General features: G+C 39.7%; 1 protein-coding gene across 2 annotated transcripts in view; it reads right to left on the bottom strand.

Annotated features, from left to right (window-relative positions):
* Positions 1-14,011, bottom strand: part of MCTP1 (multiple C2 and transmembrane domain containing 1) — a 3,344,116-nt gene extending 3,330,105 nt beyond the window's left edge. For both annotated transcript variants that reach the window (XM_044064134.1, XM_044064133.1), the window contains exon 1: positions 13,857-14,011. In XM_044064134.1, coding sequence (XP_043920069.1) covers positions 13,857-13,868 — 12 coding nt within the window. In that variant the 5' untranslated portion in view covers positions 13,869-14,011. The remainder of the gene's footprint in view (positions 1-13,856) is intronic.
* Positions 14,012-19,644: the final 5,633 nt, after the last annotated feature.

Below are 19,644 nucleotides of genomic sequence, written 5' to 3'. Positions count from 1 at the left end.
TTTTACCAAAAAGCTGCTTAGCAGCCATAATAATGTAAGCTGTTTTGGAACCAAGACATTTTCCTTGTACAATCCAGTCTGTGGCCTATACATGATCACATTTTCATACAGTTTCAATATGCCTGTTTGTCTTTCTCTCTCTCTCTGTATATCTTTCACTGTTGAGGTAGAATAGCAATATCCATAATTACATTCCTGGACCACCTCTGAGACAGTATCAATAACTGTTTTTCTTTAACTAGTCACATATTCTCCTAAACAAACATTTATGGTAATGCTCCTGTTTCATACAGGAGAGGCTTAGAACTGCAGATACACTTGCCTATTTACTCAATGGGTCAGACAGAGGTGTCCTGCTTGCTGTCATACATGGACAAGTCTGAGTTTAAAATGACAGAAACTGCTGTTGTGGGCCAAATGTTTCATAAATACATGCTGTAACAATTTTGTAAAGGAAATAAAATGAAGTTTCATAGAAAGCCAAAATAGTATGTGCAGATGTTGCAGCATCATTCAAAGAAGGTCCCAGTTTTATTGGCTTGAATGCTGCCATAAAGACTTAAAAAGAATAAATTAAAAAAGTGACGGGCATTAAGAAGCCATGTATCTGAAACATTCTATGTCCTAAGGGGTTATTTGCATATTGCTCACAGGTCTTCTAAACAGGAGGTTTTAAAGTATGACACAGTGAGGACTTTTTAGCTTGGCTGCATTTTTTTTTCAGTTTTCACTGAATCACTCACATAAAGGGAATTGTGGTTGAAATGGTACTTGCTTAAATTCAAAGAAATTGTGATCCTTATAATAGAGCACCTGTAAGTGTGAATATGGGGGAATATATGTTAAGTCCAAGACTGCAGTGTCTCATTGCATTTGCTCTACCTCTGAAATACAGTAGCATTAGAATTAGTAAAAACAGGTAGCAGGTAAGTGGGGGCTGCAGAGCAGCAGCAGGGGTGTCAGCTGAAAGTATTTCAAGGTACACTAGTAAGTTGTAGCAAAATGAATTCTTTATTTATTTTTGTTAAACATATCAATTTAATTTTTGAACTGACGAGACTGATAACATCAGTTTCAAGGTCCTGACAGGAATCCAGAAGAAATACATAAATCATGTTTTCTTTTTATTTGGTGGGGAATAGAGAGTTACAGGAGGTGCAGTTCATGCAGGTCAGCAGGATGGCAGTAAAAAAGAAGGCAGCAGAGTTCATAGGGGCATCTATGGCAAGATGAAGAGGGGAATTTGCCCCATTTGCAAACTGTTACTGGGAGAGATTGGCAGATGCTAATGTGGTACAACTACAATACATGCATTGATTTATAAAGCCACAATGCTATTACAGCTTCATAAATGAATGCCTATACTGCATTTGCTATTAAGAATGAAGCTTACAATCTTGTATGGATTGTAGTAAAGTAGCATGGTGGTTGTTACAGGACAGCAGAAGACCTTTTTCCCCCAAATGTTGTGAAGATCTTTTCCTCTGGGGTGGAAGTTCATTTTTTTTTCTTTTGCTCCTCAAATCTGAATCAAGGTATCCATTTGGGGGGACTGCCTAAGGTTACTGTATCACCTAGCTATGGTTCTGGAAAAGGAACAAGCTGAAACAGACCTGACAAAGAGGCTCAAGTGGAAAAACAAAAAGAGGAAGAAAGAAGGGACAGACTTGGTCCAGCTGAGCAAAGATGGGAGGGAAATAATGAAATACTGGGAAAATGCAATCAAAGATGCTCAATAAATACTTTGCTTCAGCCTTTACAGGTGCTGTCTTAGATGGAAGATGGGCATACTGAGAACACCTGTGGGCAGACAAATTAAATGGAATTTGCTTCATAGGTTCATAGGTTGCTACTAGGCTATTGGCCCTAAGGCCTATACATGCCTAGCCATAACAATTCCCTGGATATTTCTTCCCACAATATTTACTTCTCTGGACCCCTGTCTAGCAGGGCGACTGACATGATCCCCGGGGTGAATTTCCTATCTCCCATCCAATCAAGGTTCCTTTTGAAGAGGGCTAAGGAGGCGCTCTGCTTGACATGTATGGGCAGTCTATTCCAGAGTATGGGGAGTCTCTGGGTCAGGATCCTATCCCTCCAGCATGTTTTGTTCATTGTGCTGACAAGGTTTAGATCCCTGGATTATGTGGCTCTGAGGGATTGGGATTTTCTTTAAGTGGAACATGTCTAACAGCTCAGGGTTTGACATGGCCTTGTATGTTAAGCAGAGATCGCCTCTGAGTAGACGATATGCCACAGAGTATAGCTGGAGTTTTTTTAGACGGTCAGCATATGGCATCTGCTTTAGGCCTGTGATTCTTTTAGTGAGGTATTTCTGTGGCCTTTCCAGCTGTTGCAGATGTCTTGTGAGGTACATACCAAATGGGGCATTATACTCTATAATGGGGCTAATGAGGGATGAGTACAGTGGGACAATGACCTCCTTTTTTTCTGGATGAAAAGCCCTTAGTGATGAGGTTTGCCACATAGAAGGATTTCCTGACTGTTGTGGTGATGTGGTTATCGAAAGTGAGACCACTGTCCACCTGCGTCCCTAAGTCTCTTATCACACTTTCGATGTTTAGTGTATTGCCACCTATGTGGTAATTCATGGGTACATGTTTTTTTCCAAAGGGGATAACTATACATTTCTTAGCATTAAGCTTGAGCCCATGGCTTTGGCACCAGGCATCTATTTCTGTAAGGCCCTTTTGTAGAATATCCACATCATTTGGGGATTCAGTAATGGCTCCCAGTTTGCAGTCATCTGTGAACTTTGTTAGCCAGAGTTCCTTAGTGTTGGCCTGTACTTCAGAGAAGCAGATGCCAAACAAGAGTGGTCCCAGGACTGAACCCTGAGGTACTCCAATTGTCTCTTGTCTGGAGCTGGATTTGGAGTCGGCTACTTTTACAGTCTGTGTTCTGTCAGTAAGCCAGTTGGCAGCCCATTGAGTGACATAGGGATTTATGCCCTTAGTGAGTTTATCTATGATTCCAGAATAGGGGATGGTGTTGAAGGCCTTGGTGAGGTCCAGATAGGCTGTGTGGACTGCCTTACCCTCAACCACAGCTCTGGAGACTGATTCACAGAAGTCAATCAGATTCAGGAGACAAGATCGGCCCTTCACAAACCCAAACTGGGTGGGGTCCAGTTTTTGAAGGTTGCCAATGTTTTTGTTTATAAGTTCCATGATAATGCCCATGCAGATCAGGCTTGTCAGACTGATGGGAAGGTGGATGCCCCCATTGTGGAGTGGGATAACTGTAGCTGAATGCCACTCAGTGGGCACGAAGCCTGAGGTGAGGCTATGATTAAACATGACACTTAGGTGAGGTGCCAGATCATTTTGTAGTTCATGCAGTACACAGCCTGGGATCATCTGGTCCCATGGATGCTGTATTCTTAGCTTTGGAGAGTGCAGTTTCTTCCTGTATGTCCATGATTACCGGAATTTGGCAACCTTTTGGCATTGAGATGGGCCCTTTAGGGGTTGAGAGGGGAGTGAAGTTGGCACTAAATCGATCTGCCAGGATATTGGCAATATCCTTGGGATCAGTATATTTAATGCCATTCTGTTGTAGCTCAGAGCAGATCTGAGTTTTGCCATTTAGATTCTTGACATAACTATAGAATGCCTTGTGGTTGTCTTTGGAATCATTGGCAATTTTATTTTCGTAACTAGCTTTTGAGGATTTTATGAGGGATCTCAGCTTCTTACTGAGGCTAATGTGGGAGTTTTTTACATCCTGGGATTTTCCTCTATTCTGAAACAGTTTCTTCCTTCTGTTGTATACTTTGTTTATAGCAGGGGACCACCAGATTGGCTTCCTTTTTTTGGAGAGGAGCATCTTGGTTCTATTTGGGATGGCACGATTCATGCACAAGTGGATTTGCTGGTACAGTGCCTTAGTGTACGATTCTGCAGTCGAACTTTCAGATCCAGTCTGCATGGGTGTCATGAAGTTTGTCACTTCTGACTTCAGTAGCATGAAGTTGGCTTTGGAGAAGTTTTATAAGGAGGTTTCCTTACTGTGGTGTGATGTGGATGTAAAGGGTGATTTGCTTATGGTCAGACCTGACCAATGAGGGGGTGACCACTGGTGTGGAGCATCTATCTCTCACGTTAGTAATGACCAGGTCTAGGATATTGGAGCCCCTGGTGGGACAATTGATTAGTTGATCCAGGGCATTGGAAGTTATGAATTCCAAGAACCATTGGGAAAAGGAGTTGGTACCCTACTAATTTTCCCAGTTAATGGCAGGGTAGTTAAAATCATCCAGTTTTAGGGTGTTTGGTTGTATCTTAATATTTTCCAGTATGTTTAGAAAGGTGTAGTGAGAATCTTGGGGCATGGTGGGGATCTGTAGCAAGCTACAATTTGGATTGCAGTCTTGCCTAGTGTTAGTTGCATCTGGAGAATTTCAGATGCATTGTGTTGGGCAACTAGCCTGGAGGTGTGAATATCCTTGGTGAATATGAACACTGCTCCACCTTTAGTGTTTCGGTCTTGGTTTTGTGGCTGAAAAGTGTGGTAAGAGTTGTATCCTGGTATTGCAGGGTTGCTCTCTGGATCCTTGAATCAGGTCTCAGTTACTGCACAGATATCGATGTTCTCCATTTTTAGGAGTGCCTCGAGAGAGTGCATTTTGAGGTTTAGACTTCTAGCATTGAGTAGCATTACCTTCATATTTTGCATGCTTGTATCTGTTATGGTGGTGGTTTTATCCTTTGTACCTTGTCTAAAAAAGGCACTATAGTGGTGACAAGAGCTTTAGCCAGTTACCTGAATCCCAGGGGTGACAGGTGCAGACCATCTCTGGCAAAGCATTGTGGTTTGTCGATCATGTCTTCCCAGGCAGACAGATACTGGATTCCCTTTGAATGACACCAGAAGCTTAGCCAATTGTTGAAGTCAATTATTTTGTCCTTATACTGTGATATCTTTCTGGGCGAAGGCAGGATGCTACTCAGGGCTAGGGTCATACCTGCCTGGGCCACTTAATCCAAGAGCTCTTCCATGTCTCTTTTCATGTAGTCCAGGGAGGTATGTCTCAAGTAATTCACTCCAGCATGGACAATGACAGAGTCGTATTTGTACTTGTTGTGGTGTGTCTTGAGTGCATGCGTTATGTGGGGGATCCTGGCACCTAGCAGGCAGCTGACTGTAATTTTGTCCTTGTTCAGCCTGGTGAGTGGGACATCAGTGTGCCTGACTATAGAGTCACCTATGACTAAAGTGTTGGGTACATTGTCTTGCCTTAGGGGCTGTTGTTGGGTGGCACACTGGTGTTGTGATCTATATGTCACTTTGGTTGTGACTGGTGTTTGTTTGCATTTCAGCTTCGGAGGTCCTTGTTGCTTGGGCAGGTTAATGTTAAGGGACTCCGCATATGTGGGTTTAGTGTTGCTATGTGTGGGTGTTGATGATATGGGTTTTGAAGGGCTATGAGTTGCTTGAGGTGTAGTGCAGGTGTTAACCTTCTCCTCTTGACTGTCTAGCATAATCTTGGCCAGATAGAGTTTTGCATCCAGTTTGGCTATGTAAGTGCATCTCTCGCAGGTTGTAGTGTTGGGTGGTAGGAGGAGAGCATTGTCTGTGTACATGAGGCAGTTGCCACATTGCCCCAGTATGCCCAGATTCACCAGGTGGACAGGAGAAATCGCCGGAAGCTGACCCTTGGACATGCCTGTTTAGGTGCTTTTTTTGTAAGGTTTAAGAGCTGTTTTCCCTTACCTTTGCAAGGTACTTTGCAATTATAGGCTGTTTAGTGCCTACGATTAATTTCTCCTTATTGACCATGAGAGTTGAGTGCTTGTATCAGTTTCAGGCTTCCTAGTGCTTTCCAGCAGGTTCTAGAGCAAGTGCTAGTCATAGGGGTTCAGATTTTAGTGCTGCTACTACTGAGAAACCAGCTAGTTCTAAGGGAAAATTTGAAGAGCAGACTTTCTGGCACCTGGAATAGTTTAACTGTAGCCTCGCAGTGCTGCACGATGTGAAAAATGTGCAAACACATGCGTTTTTAAGCCAGAAAGTTGAAAGGGATAGAAATCAGCCCAAAAAGACTAATAAAATTACAATTTCAGAGCTGGAAACCACTCCTCTAGTGTTAGATAGGCAGTACAATGCTCACCACTCCCACTGGTAAGCAGTACGACTTCCCTCTACCACAGCAAGGTTTGGATAGCTCTGAACCCAGAAAATAAAGTCCTGATACAAGCAAAGCCTAGGATATGGACTGGCTAGGAAAGGTGGGAAATGAGCAAACAAGATAGTATTTATTTATTTATTTTGTTTTAGGAGAATAAAGTACACTATCTAGCTGAGCTTTCTCCTAGGGTCCTCCATAATCTTGTGAATATGTATGCCGATCCGATCCCCATACTGAAGTTTTTAAAATCTCAGACACTGTTAAAACACCTAAATATTAAAAGACAGCAACTGTTGTATCCTTTCCTGGGTGGGGGCAGTGAAGTTAGATGGGAACTAGGCATACTGACGACAGCTGTGGATAGACAAATTGAGATGGAACTCGTTCCATTAAATAAGGATAAAGTGCATTGACCAGCTTTTGTACCCTTTTGTGGGGGAGGGGGGCACAAAAACAGTGAACTACACGGACATTAGCTTAGCAACAATGGCAGTGAAAGTTGTTGAGAGAACTCTGGGGGAAATGCTGATTGCTTTCATAGAAAACAACAATCTACAAGACAGTAGTCAGCATTGGTAGGTAGCCAGAAGTAGATATCAGGCATAAAATGATCCAGATGGGCTACAGGAGAATTTGTAAAGGGACTGCCAGAAGGCATGCTTTACAGGGACTTCATCAAGGCCTTTAGGTTCATTGGTAGTTACTAGGTATGTGGTCAAGAAGACCACTAAGGAGCCTAGCCCAGTATAACAGTTGCCACAGAGCAATGCCTGGTTAAGTGCCTTGGTTAGAGTCAGACAGATGGAAAATGGAGCCTGAGAGAATCAAACCACTGACTTCAAGAAGCAACTTGTTAAGATACAATAGCCTTAATCCCCTTCACTAATGAAAAATATAAAGAACTCAGCCCTGAGTAGATGTGAATACACAACCCTCCCCACTTACACTGTGCAAGACACTTCACTTGTGGCTGAGTTAGCTTCTTTCACATGCCACTGCTAGGAAAACTGAAAGGGCTGTGGAAATAATTTCAAGACTGAGAAACCTGCCTGCTGCAAGCTTGAATGGCAGAATGCAGACAGTTGTTTTCTTGTTGTGTCAAGAATACAGAAAGCAAGTAGTGGACCTACTGCAGAAGTTGTCCTATTGGTCAATCACTATTCACTGTATTTGTTTCAGACATACCTGAGGGAAGACAGTGCAAGATCTCTATCCTCAGGTTGAAACAAAGAGATTCATCAGTCCAGGAGAGGGAGAAAGTCTGGAGAAATAATTGTAAAAGCTGATCAAGTACATTAAAAGGAAGCAGTTAATATGCACCAGGGCCATAGCAATCCTGGAGTATACCATCAACTGGAGGAGTGAAAATGATGATAATACAGAAGGAAGAGATCCAGGGGTACTGCCCACACATGGACTGGATGACCATGAGCAGAGGGGGGGGGGGGGCAGTAGCAAACAGCAAACCAGGCTGTATCTTCAGGGAGACAGACACCTAAAACAAATAACGGTCCTGCTGAACCAGACCTTGCTGGTTAGTCACAATTTGAAAACTGTGTACAGTTCTGAAGATCATCCAAGTAGAGGGACACAAAGTTGCTGGAAGGAGACCACAGGAAAGCCAAGACAAAAATGTGAGTAAGAAGGAGGATAAAAGATTTAGTCAGAGGTGAGAGGAGCTAGAACTCTTCTCAGCTGAGTTCATAACAGAGAAGGAGGACATGATGTGGATACACAAGATGATGTCAGAGAAATGTGAATGAGTCGAAATAAACATAACAGAGGAAAAAGGAAGAAGAAGGACACAGGCTTCAAACTGCAAAGGCCAACTGCTCCTTGAATCTGCAGAAGGTCATATTCCTGGAGATGATTGTAGAAGCACGGAAACATTGTCAGTACGGCTTGTGGAATGGGAATCTAGGGAAGCATTCACAAAGGCATGGAACTGGTGGAGAAGAGGTGACAGGGATGGTAGCGAAAGAGGTGAGGTAGAACACTGAATCTGATTAAATAAAGGACTACACAGAACTTATTTGTCTCATAATGCAATCAAGGTAATACACTGTAAAGGGAAAGGAAGACAATTTATGAGGAGGAAAACTTAGTATATGCAACCTTTAAGTACAGCATAATACTGCACTTTTAACATTAGTACCATCAACAACTTAAAGTACACAGAAGATCTGAACAGTTAATAAACTTATTTGCAGTTGTAACTGTTAATTGCCTACATATCAAACCTATTATTATAAATCACTGATTTGGAAGTGCAAGTTCTACTGAGTGCTTATGTAGTAGTTTCCATTTTAAGTATAAGTGTAGGTCCTTCCCGAATCTTTTACACGAGCATGCAATTGTTTCGGTGGGAAGGAAACATGCTTGTGGATGGTATATAATGACAGCTTTGTCCAACTAGTCTGTCAATTTTCTTACCTTTTAGATAAGCCGAGGATACAGTTTAATCAGTATCTTATTGCAAATTGTGTTCTACCCCCTTACAAAAATTGCATTGTGTTTCTCCCGGTGTCCTCTCAAAAGTTGAGATTTGATAGTGCAAGGCCTCAAAGTAAGAAACTTTCCATGTGATTCATGAACTAATGGCAAACTGTGATAGTCACTGTTACAACTTAAAAGCTTTATTTGCAGTAGCCAAGACCCCCCTCCCCCCCGTCCAGCATACTCATCCCTCCACTGCTTACAAATAATAATTCTGAGACCCTACTGCACCTTGGAGAGAAGGGAATGCTTGAAGTAGGATCAGTTTTGGACCTAGCATGTATATCCACATAACTGCATTTACAATTTATCACTTCTGTTGGTTGTGGGTTTACAATTTATCACTTCTGTTGGTTGTGGGTTTAGAATTTATCACTTCTGTTGGTTGTGGGTTTAGAATTTATCACTTCTGTTGGTTGTGGGTTTACAATTGATCACTTCTGTTGGTTGTGGGTTTACAATTGATCACTTCTGTTGGTTGTGGGTTTACAATTGATCACTTCTGTTGGTTGTGGGTTTACAATTTATCACTTCTGTTGGTTGTGGTTTTACAATTTATCACTTCTGTTGGTTGTGGTTTTACAATTGATCACTTCTGTTGGTTGTGGGTTTACAATTGATCACTTCTGTTGGTTGTGGGTTTACAATTTATCACTTCTGTTGGTTGTGGGTTTACAATTGATCACTTCTGTTGGTTGTGGGTTTACAATTGATCACTTCTGTTGGTTGTGGGTTTACAATTTATCACTTCTGTTGGTTGTGGGTTTACAATTTATCACTTCTGTTGGTTGTGGGATCTTCAAACTTATAATGAGAACTAGTTCATCACATATATTTCTAAATTGTTATGTTACTAAGGAGATTTCTTTTGAAAGGAGGCCCTTGTAATCATCAACAGTCCCTTCCAGAAAATAATACAACTGTGTATCATCTGTGAGTTATCTACTCTGATTATCATCAGTTGTACCCTCCAGTTCTCATATGTCCCATTTTTCAAATGACTTTTATCTACTCAGACTGAGCAGACTCCCACAAGTACTTAAACATTTAAAATATATTCACCGTCTGCTTCATTTCTTTCACTATATGCAAGTTATGCTCTTTTGGTCTTTCTTTACAAGGCTTCTGAGCAACCCAGTAAAAGACTGCTCCTCTCTGAGATTCACAACTGTCCATCTCTTGAGTATGAAATACAGTTACTATATAAAAAAAAAAACATATGTACTGTATAATGTAGATAAATGGGAAAAATATTAATGTGGTTTCTTTTCTTTTCTGTTAATGTATGTATAACAATGTTTTAAGTGATAATTTAATAAAGGTGTGTGTGTGTGTGTGTGTGTGTGTGTGTGTGTGTGTGTGTGTGTGTGTATGTATATATATATATATATATATATATATATATATATATATATATATAAAATATATATATGTGTGTGTGTGTGTGTGTGTATACATATATATATATATATATATATATATATATATATATATATATGTATGTATGAAGAGGACATTCCGTGGGCACAGCGGCTACCAGTATCAGTTTAGTACTACAGAGATGCACTTCTAACATCCATATCAAATATGCTTGAGACTGGATGGGCTACTGAAGAGATAGGGACCAGAATGCTTGTCTCTACTGTTGGAAACCTCAGTCTGGCTAGTAAACAGCTAGCTACAAAGTTAGCCAATAGTGGGAGAACCAGGTGGTACAAGGCCAGCTCTGCTCACTTAGGGGTAAAGGGTGAGGGTTAGGTAGTGCGGTGACTACCTTATACTCCAAATATCACATGTGCACTACCAAATCTCGCACAAGGTATATAAGAGTCAGTGTTTGCATGATCTGGGTAATACAGCACTGTTAAGGCCACCACTCCATGCTCATGCCAAGAGAAGTAGGGAATAAAATGCACCACTATCCACTATAAGATGTCTGCTCTTAAACTCCTACTTTGCTGTGTGGGAGCTGGTACGGTTATCTTGCCTTGAAATGAGTGATATCTGACAGAGAGGCATAGCAGGAAATTGCACAGCTGCTCTGGTACAGAGGGTGAACACAGGACTTAGAAGTCAGATATAGTTATGAGAAGAAAGAAAATAATGCACCACACACACACACACACACACACACACACACACACACACACACACACGCACACACACAAACACACACACTTTGTAAATTGATGACATGAAAAGAAAATTACAATGCTGGAAGGAGACACAAAATAAGAATAATTAATGCAATTGAATTACTTTGTTACTGTATGTTTACTGTGCCTTTTTTCATAAATTAGTAACAGAAATGACAGCACATTTTAGTACCAGTGATAGAGGAGTGCCTAGTAACTTGGATCGCAATAGGAGTTAAATAATCATAAGATGACACAACCTGTACAAAACTCCAGACTTGCTGAAAGATGATGAAGCTGAGGTCACACTGCCTATCACTGGCTGCTAGGTAAGCTGCATTCTGATAAATATCTGTCACGCTCTGCACTCAGCATGAAGTTCATTACATTGTCTCTGATTTAAGAGTTACATCTACTGATATTAGGACAACTGTTGTAATTATGGTTCTACTGATGTGCTTGTTGGCTAGAAATATGCCTTTAAGCAACGTTTCAGCTGCAGATTTCTTTGGCCTCATAGGCAGCTGTAAGCACAAATGAAGTTAACGGAATGTTTTAATTAGAACTAAATGCAAAGTATTCTAAAAGAGGGAACATTTAATCAGCACTCTCAAATAAGCTAGCTGACAGTCAGGGTGGATTCACAACTCAGTGAATTCTCCTTTGCTATTTTTTATTCACTGATTTATTCATTTTTTTATTTTTTATTTATTTTTTGAAAAGCTCATTACTGTGTGTTATGATAAAAAATCTGATGAGCATTACTTACTAGAAATAATGAAAAAAGGAATAAGAAATACAGAATTACCAAAGTATTTGTAGTGCCAGGCAGTCTTTTAGCAAGAGAAAATGTTTTCTTACTGTCACATGAGAATACAGTATATTGTAATAAAATTATCAGACAACTTGTTAAGCATACACACAAACAGTATAATACTGATGTACACTATTTTAAAATGTAAAATCATTGGAAGAAGTAATATGTGTAGACAGAATGGGAACTGCATGTAAGTAGCTGCTAACTAGCCACCTCTCTACAGGAACAATTCCTCTAGCTGTTTAACAACTGTACCCACTTTTTGTGAGTCTGTACATATACTCATAGACTACTGCTTCACTTGATATGCATTCTATCAATAATCTTCTCAATGAAACAGAAACATTTCATATCTATCACAAACAATATGTGACTCACCTTACACGTCCCTTCGACATTCTTTCCTCGTAGAATTATTGGTCCCATTCCACCATTAGAAATCCAACATTAAACATCTTTCTCTCTCTCTCTCTCTCCTGTCTTTCCTGCATATCCAAGCTCCCTGATGGCACACATATTCTAGATACCTCATTGTTATGAAAAATCTTGATGGCCTTATCTGTACAGTTCCCCTTAGCATCTCAAAATATGATGCAACATATGCTGCTTCCCATTCATAACAAACCTCAGTTATGAAACTGTTCTTGAGTCCTTCCCCAAATACAGTAATAACAGGGAATGCCACTAAAACAGAAAGATATGCCAAGAACAGATATTTAGATTAACAATTTAAATGCTGCACTCCAGGCAGCAGACTTTTTTCATGGAACATACACAGCTGTTATCATGAATTTAGGCACTATTCCTGAGTTACATAGAGCACAGAATGTTAACACCTCAAAGTCCTTGTACTTGTTTGTTATTAATCTACTGTACATGCTGGGAAATCTTTGTAACTTTGCACCCTAAAATGCAATAACACACTCATGCTAGCCCTCACTGTCTTGCTTCATTTAATTTTATTTATTTGCATGTGTTAACTAAAGTTGTGCACAGTTCTTCAATAGACCCATTTCAGCCACAACACAGAGATACAGTAAGACAAGTAGTTGTAAGGTAGACATAAATCTTTCTCATAAAATAAACAGAACAGAGGAACAATAATAAAGAATACATTCAGTCTTTCACTATTAAAATGACTGCATGTTTAAAAAGCAACTACTTTGAAAACTATGCAGTTACGCAAACAGGAGCAGTCGGTGTTCGATGGATTTTTATGCAATGTTTGTGGTTCTCTGACCAGTACAGAACTCTACAATTTAGTTCTATTCTTTATTTGCCTACAGAGTGGGATAGAATTGGGAATAAAACACACGTACAAAATAGCAAAAGTATTCTTTGTTATTTCCATGGATTCCCAACACAGGAAAAAATATTTAGGCTGACATACTTAAACAGTAACATTAGATTAGCTTTTTTTCCCCTGAGGGGTTAATGATTTGGCAGGAAAGCAAAGCCACTTAAGGCCATCAGTAAACTAAAACAACACAAGTATGAAATTTTGAGATTTTGTTGTGATTCAAAGTGTGATAAACATTATAATTATTCTTTATTCAATTTAAAGTGTTTTAAGCAGACCAGCAATCACACACAGAGTTTTACATGCATCATTCCGTAGCCAGGAAAGCTACTTCTTTTTAATAACTACTCACAGCCATTCAGGAATCTTGTTAACCTCATGAATAATTCATTTAACTTATAATACATATTTTCTTTTCATCTCTCTATAGCTTCCTCTAAAAACAGACCAGGGAATTCCTCTAAAAAGGCTTCTAAACATGATCTGCTCTATCTTTTTTTCAGGAAGTTACAAAACCTGTTTTCAAGCAAACTGCTTTACGGTCCACTTGCCCTATAACATGCAAACTATACAAATGCAGAAAAAAAAAAGAATCTAGAATACGAAATAAAAATTCATAATGTGGCTTTTGTCACTTGAGAAATAATAAAAGTTAAAACACTAACTTTATGAAAATTTACCCCACACACCCGCAAACACACATGAATATATATATATATATATATATATATATATATATATATATATATATATATATACACACACATACTGTATACTTTATGTCCAGATGAAATCCTACAGCTGTTTCATACAACCCTTGAAAACTAAGGTAGAACCTGGGTGAAATGACATGGGCTGAAAGTGGACTGTGATGAACTTAAAATCATGAAAAAGAACACAGCAGTGCAATAACTGCGATAACCAAAGTACACACAGAAGAAGGAGGACCATGCTTACCTTACAAAACATAGGTGATACCAGCACGGCATTTTTCCACTTGTACTTATCCAGTGTGCTCCGATCTTTGTGGCTATAAGCTCCCTTACAAACACAGAATGCCTTGCTTCAGTCCTAGGCTGCTGGGAGCCTGAGCAATTGATGTGCTGAAGAGAATAAACAAAGCTTACCACTAACCACCCTATCACTGAAACTCGACACCTCCGGCTCCCTCAGAGGCGGGCCTTCATTACTCTTGTAGGCTGGCTCTGCATTGCAGAAACACGCTACCTTCTCATAAGCAAAGGAGGTGGCAAGACAGAAAAGCAGCTTCACTTTAGCTGCCTGCAGGAATAATTTCTGAATGCTCTGGCTCTGTGCCCCTGCTCTGTGCTGTGACATAATACAAATCTCTAGAACTCATAAAGTACTGCATTACTTTAATCCTGTGCAGTTTCTTCATTTAAACTGTGCGTTTTTTCCATTTGTGTTACTTTTTAGTTTTTTTTTTTTTTTTTGCTGTAATAAGTAATGACAAAATGCATTCTCTGACTTTCTCAATGGAAGAAAAACGTCTTTTCATCTGCAAAGTTCTTTGTTAAACAGTCATTTCTTATTTTCTTACATCCCACACTAATTGATCAGTCCTCCAGTTCTATTAAATTACCTTAACTGGGAGGACGAGGTAATCATAGCTGACACATTGATGGATTTCCACTTTCATGAAAATGTATTTAGCTTAGAAATAGTGGTTTAATTTGTCAGTATGCTCATCTATAAGTTCTGTAAATTAACAATGGAAAACCTAGCTATTTTATCATCTACACTAGAGACCTCCTTAGACTACAAGAATTAAATGGATCCTTGTATGCACATGTAACATAGCTCATTGTAGACTTCTGTATCAAGACAGCAAAGTGAAAGGCAGAAAACATAAAAAGAAATGAGGGATAGGAGTGGCATTTTAATATATTGTAACTCATTTTTCCAGGTAAACTATTAGCAGTTCTATATCTCAGTCTTTACTGTAGACAGTTATTTGAAATACTTGTGTATTCACCCAGTGTAACCTGCAATGGCTGGCCTTTTAGGTGATGCCTAGTTTTTTATCCATTGAAACAATACCCGAGGAGGTGACAAGGTAGTTACTGCAGATAACTAATGGAGCAGGTATGCTTATAGAGCATTATATTCATGAAAACAGGGGGTCCTGGGAGCAAGACAACAAATTGACCATGATTACAAGTACCAGCGATCTGGCAACCAATGCAGAGACTTGATCAATCCTGAATCTGGACTATTATCCATTTGCAATGCTTTGTACCATTTTTCAGGAAGTGATGAGCAGATGGTATGTGTTCTGATGGCAGACTCAGTAGCTCAGCAGATAGCATACCTGCCTTTGGTGCAGAAGGCTGTGGATTTTATTTCCACACCAGAACAGGCAGTACCCTTGCATTAGAATAGTCAGCACACTTGCGTCAGAACAGGCAGCACCTTTGCATCAGAATGAGCTAAGAGCTGAATATACAAGCCAGTTATTATTACATCAAATGATGGCAAGCTGGAATAAATAATACCTGTTAAGCTCTTAGGGCAAGAAATCTGGAGAAAGTCTTAAATTATGGGGGAACAAAAGTCCAAAAATAGGGATAGATTTTAAATATTACTGTTTTAAATTTAGAAAGTTCATAGAATAATAGAATTTGTGTTAGCATACATTTTCTGAAGGATACAAAGTCTGAAACTCAAATGTATGTCTTTATTTAGTCACTTCAATCCTCAGTGATTTAGACACTTCAGTCCTCAGTGATTTGCCAGAAAACCACAAATTTTATGAGGAATAGATAAAAATCTGGACATACTGTAAAAATCTGAACAGTTGAGAAGTATGGCTAGAATAATACTCAAGTGCTGATTAATTTTACTGAGGCAGGCTTTTCTACAGAATGAGAAACAGCAGGAGCTTAGGACATAGAAATGTTAGCATACCAGTATGATAGCACTTCGTCTCTCCTCTGCATAGTCGGATTGTTAGAGAGATGCTTTTAAAGAAGTACATAATGGCAACTGTTTAAAGATCTCTGTTCTGTGAATCCATAAGACATCTTAAAATTATGTAAAGCATATTATAAACAGACTTGTCAAATGGAAACTGTGAAATTGCTGCCCCCCCCCCCCCACACACACACACACACATACACATACATCTGGTTGTTTAGAGAGGTACAGCATGGTTACTCCATTCATTACTTGTCTGAAGTGCACTCTTCTTTTCTGTCCATGTACATTTCGCAATTAAATCCCATGAAAGGCAATAACTCAGGGATTAAGCTATGTGAAAGACCAAGTCGTATGACTGGCCATAACAAAAAAATTGGAAGCTGCAATACATAGCAATGAACTATTCACTTGACAGGACCTTGAGTTTCTTGCAGTTGTATCAGTACTGGGAATGCACTTTTCCTCACTATCAAATGTTTACTACTAAACAGGTTGTGGAGACTATCAACACATGCAAGTTCATCTGTAATTATTAGGCTAATGACCCTAGGGGCATTTTTAAGCCTAGTCATGCTTCCCAAAGATGGGATCAATCCCTGTACCTTATGCCTGAAGGGTAAACACCTTAACCATTATGCCAACCTCAAACCCCACTTATGCGATGGAAGCTGAGGGAATCAAATACATAACCAGTGGAGCACATGAAGCAGCTCATTAATAGCATCGTAATCCTCTGCAACAGCTGCCAGATTCTCATATTGTCTAGAAAACCTATAAGATGAAGACTCATATCCCATCACTTTGTAGCCATTAGATACAGATACTTCATCACCTGCTCAATGATCATAGTTAACATTTTGTTGCTGTACCCCATCCCTATACTTCCTGTCTAAGTTTTCTATGCAATTTTGAAAATTACTTGCCATATAACTGTGTGTTGGCTGTCTGACATTAGGTGGTGTGACATCTGGATAGCTGAAAAGTTGATGGTTGGCAGACAATATATAAATAAAGGTTGATTCTATTTCACCATCCTTACTCTTTTTTTCTATGTCCTTTGCTTCCGTTGCCTATTTAACATCAGCCCTCTCTAGACCCAAACACGTTATTCCTAATGCAAAAGAGACTGTCATGAGAGTTCTTCATCCATGCAGTCATCATTTTTATCTTGTGCTCTGCACCCCCCCCCCCCAATGGCAACTTGGGTGTGTTTAGAAGTTGAAAATGTATAGGCCGCTTTTGGCATGTGTGTTTCTACAAATGTCCAATCTGCTAAAGCACATATGTGCTTGCTTAAAGTTCAAGGGTGCTTATTCCAGCCTTCACTCAGTATTGGCTAGGACTCCTGGCCTCCAACAGGTACCAGTTTTGCAGCAGACTGTGCTGCCTTCTCTCTCCGTGGGATGAGCGAACCAGAATTAGCTGTTAACTCCAACATTCCCTGCTGGGTCATCCAGTGGTCGAGTCGCTAGACAATCCCTGGTCATCTGGGATAGAGTCATGGCTTTTTCCTCTCTGATGTGGATGTCAGAGTCAAGCCTTCCACTTCTGTTTCATCACACCCTCTTTTCATGTTTCTATGCCCTCAAGTCAGATTATGTTTCCTCTCTTTCACTTATTACAATTCAAGTAACTCCTGTCTTTCTATATAACACTTCCCTTGATCTCTCTAATCCCCTGTATTGCCAGTTTTGGAATGCACTCTAACCTACTGTTTTCATGCCTTTATATGGTTTACAGAGGAGAACAAGATATTCCAACAGCAGCGTCACCAAGAGCTATCCAGTGGATCTTTGTGTCCCTAGTATTCACCCTCTTGGAAATGCAACCAAGCATTCTGGTGGTCCTAACCATCACCTTTTCATTTTGCACTTCATAATCCAATGATGCAGTTTTCACCATCCCGAGGTACGTCTCCTAATCAATCACCATAATGGACACTTCCATCAGTTCCTGTCCTACCAAAGGGTTATTGTAATCAAATGCTGAATTATGCACTTGTTGCTATGTCTCTGCTCTGTCCACTAATATTATAGGCACTCTGTCAGACATGTATCTTCATTCCACACCGGTATGCCTGCTTTCATGTCATCTTTAAATAAACTAGCTGCTTCACAATGCCCTTTGTTATATGTTAAAAAACACTAATTCAGTATTCACCATTGGTCAGTACTTCATCATAGTCCTCTTCATAACAGATTTTTATGTCCTTCACTTGATTCACCTTTCAACCAACGTAACAAATCTTTTATTTACTACAGCCCTTGCAAATGGATCAGTATCCTTCTGTAGTATCTTTAGTATATAAAGTTTAGCATCTTAAAATACATGCTGTTGAATTGTTATTCTCAGTAGCAAACTCTTTGCAATTTGTTTGCCAGGATAGTCCTCTGGGCCACAAGGAGCCCATTTTCAATGGAGTCCTGGGGAGAAAAGCTCCAGAAAAATACAAACACATAGTACACATCGCATATATACATTACAGATTATCTCATAGGAATACAAAGTAAATATGATAAGAAAAGGATAACAATGATAGAATACATCAGTATAGTTCATTAAACAGCAATAAAAAATACTTTTTTTTTTTTTTTTTTTTTTACAAAAGTAGCAGCATAGGGTAACTGTTAAGTAGTTGGTCAAATAGTTTAATAGAGCTGTGGAACTATAGGAGGCAGTGATGGTATATTTAGTTTTAGGAGAGTAGAAAGTGGTATTAGTAGGATTAGGAAGGATGGGAACAGGAGCACTTCCATTGTGAAGTTAGGTGTGAATACAGCAAGGTTTTAAATGAGGAGATACTGCTGGTGATGCGGATAGGAGATGGTAGAGAATTCCAGAGGTGTGCAAAAGAGAAGGACATTAGGTGATTCTCAGCTGGACGTGTGAGTTTGTGCAATTTAATTAATTTTTGGGAATTAGATCTTAGAAGTTATTCTGGTTCATGCATTTCAAAGGTAGTGAATAGGGAGGGACAAAGAGAGGGGTTGCAAATGAGTTTGTGTGCTTGGATGAGTTGGGTATAAGTGAGTAGGTTAGGGGTTAGGTAGCTCAAGCCAGTTTAGCTGATGAAGAGAATTACAGTGGTGAGAAATGTCTCTGTGACCTGCCGCAAATTTTGATATCTTGTTATAGCAAGAGGAGAGTTTTGTTTTGCGAGAGGATTGCAGGTTGGTGAGGATAGATGCACCATATAGGAGAGATGGGATGAGATAAGTATTGGCTAGTATGAGCCTGGTGGAAGGAGAGATATAACGACTATGTTGGTATAGAATACCAAGTTTTTTTGTGGGCGTTTTTGATATTTACTTATGTTTGTCAAATTTTAGTTGATCATGTATGAGTACTCCTAGTAGTTTAGTGTCCGAGACTATTTCTAGGGGAGTATTGTTTTTGTTGGTGATTATGAATTAGTGTTTATCTAGAAAGGAGGTTTTGGAAGTGGTGAATAACATAAGTTTAGTTTTGGTTGCATTAAGAGCCAGGTGTTTGTCTAGCATCCACTGCTCAGTAGAGGAGAAGGTGCTTTGGGTAAGCTTATTTAGAGTGGGGATAGAAGGGAAGGAACAGATAATGGTAGAATCATCAGCATATTCGATGAAAATGGCATTTGGAATGGCTTGGTAGAAGCCGTTAATCAATATAATGAATATTAGGGAGCCTAAAATGGAACCTTGGGGGACACCTGTGGGAGTATTAAGGAAGGGTGAAGTGGCTTTATTCCATTTGACTGCTTGTTGCTTGGTTGTGAGGTAGCTGGAGAATCACTTGGTACAGGAAGGGGATAGGTTTAGTTTGGGGAGTT

The sequence above is a fragment of the Protopterus annectens genome, chromosome 2.part2, assembly GCF_019279795.1.
Source record: "Protopterus annectens isolate FY-2018-M chromosome 2.part2, PAN1.0, whole genome shotgun sequence".
Lineage (NCBI taxonomy): Eukaryota > Metazoa > Chordata > Ceratodontiformes > Protopteridae > Protopterus > Protopterus annectens.
Note: the sequence above shows the minus strand (reverse complement) of the source record. Positions and strands in the feature narration are given on the sequence as shown.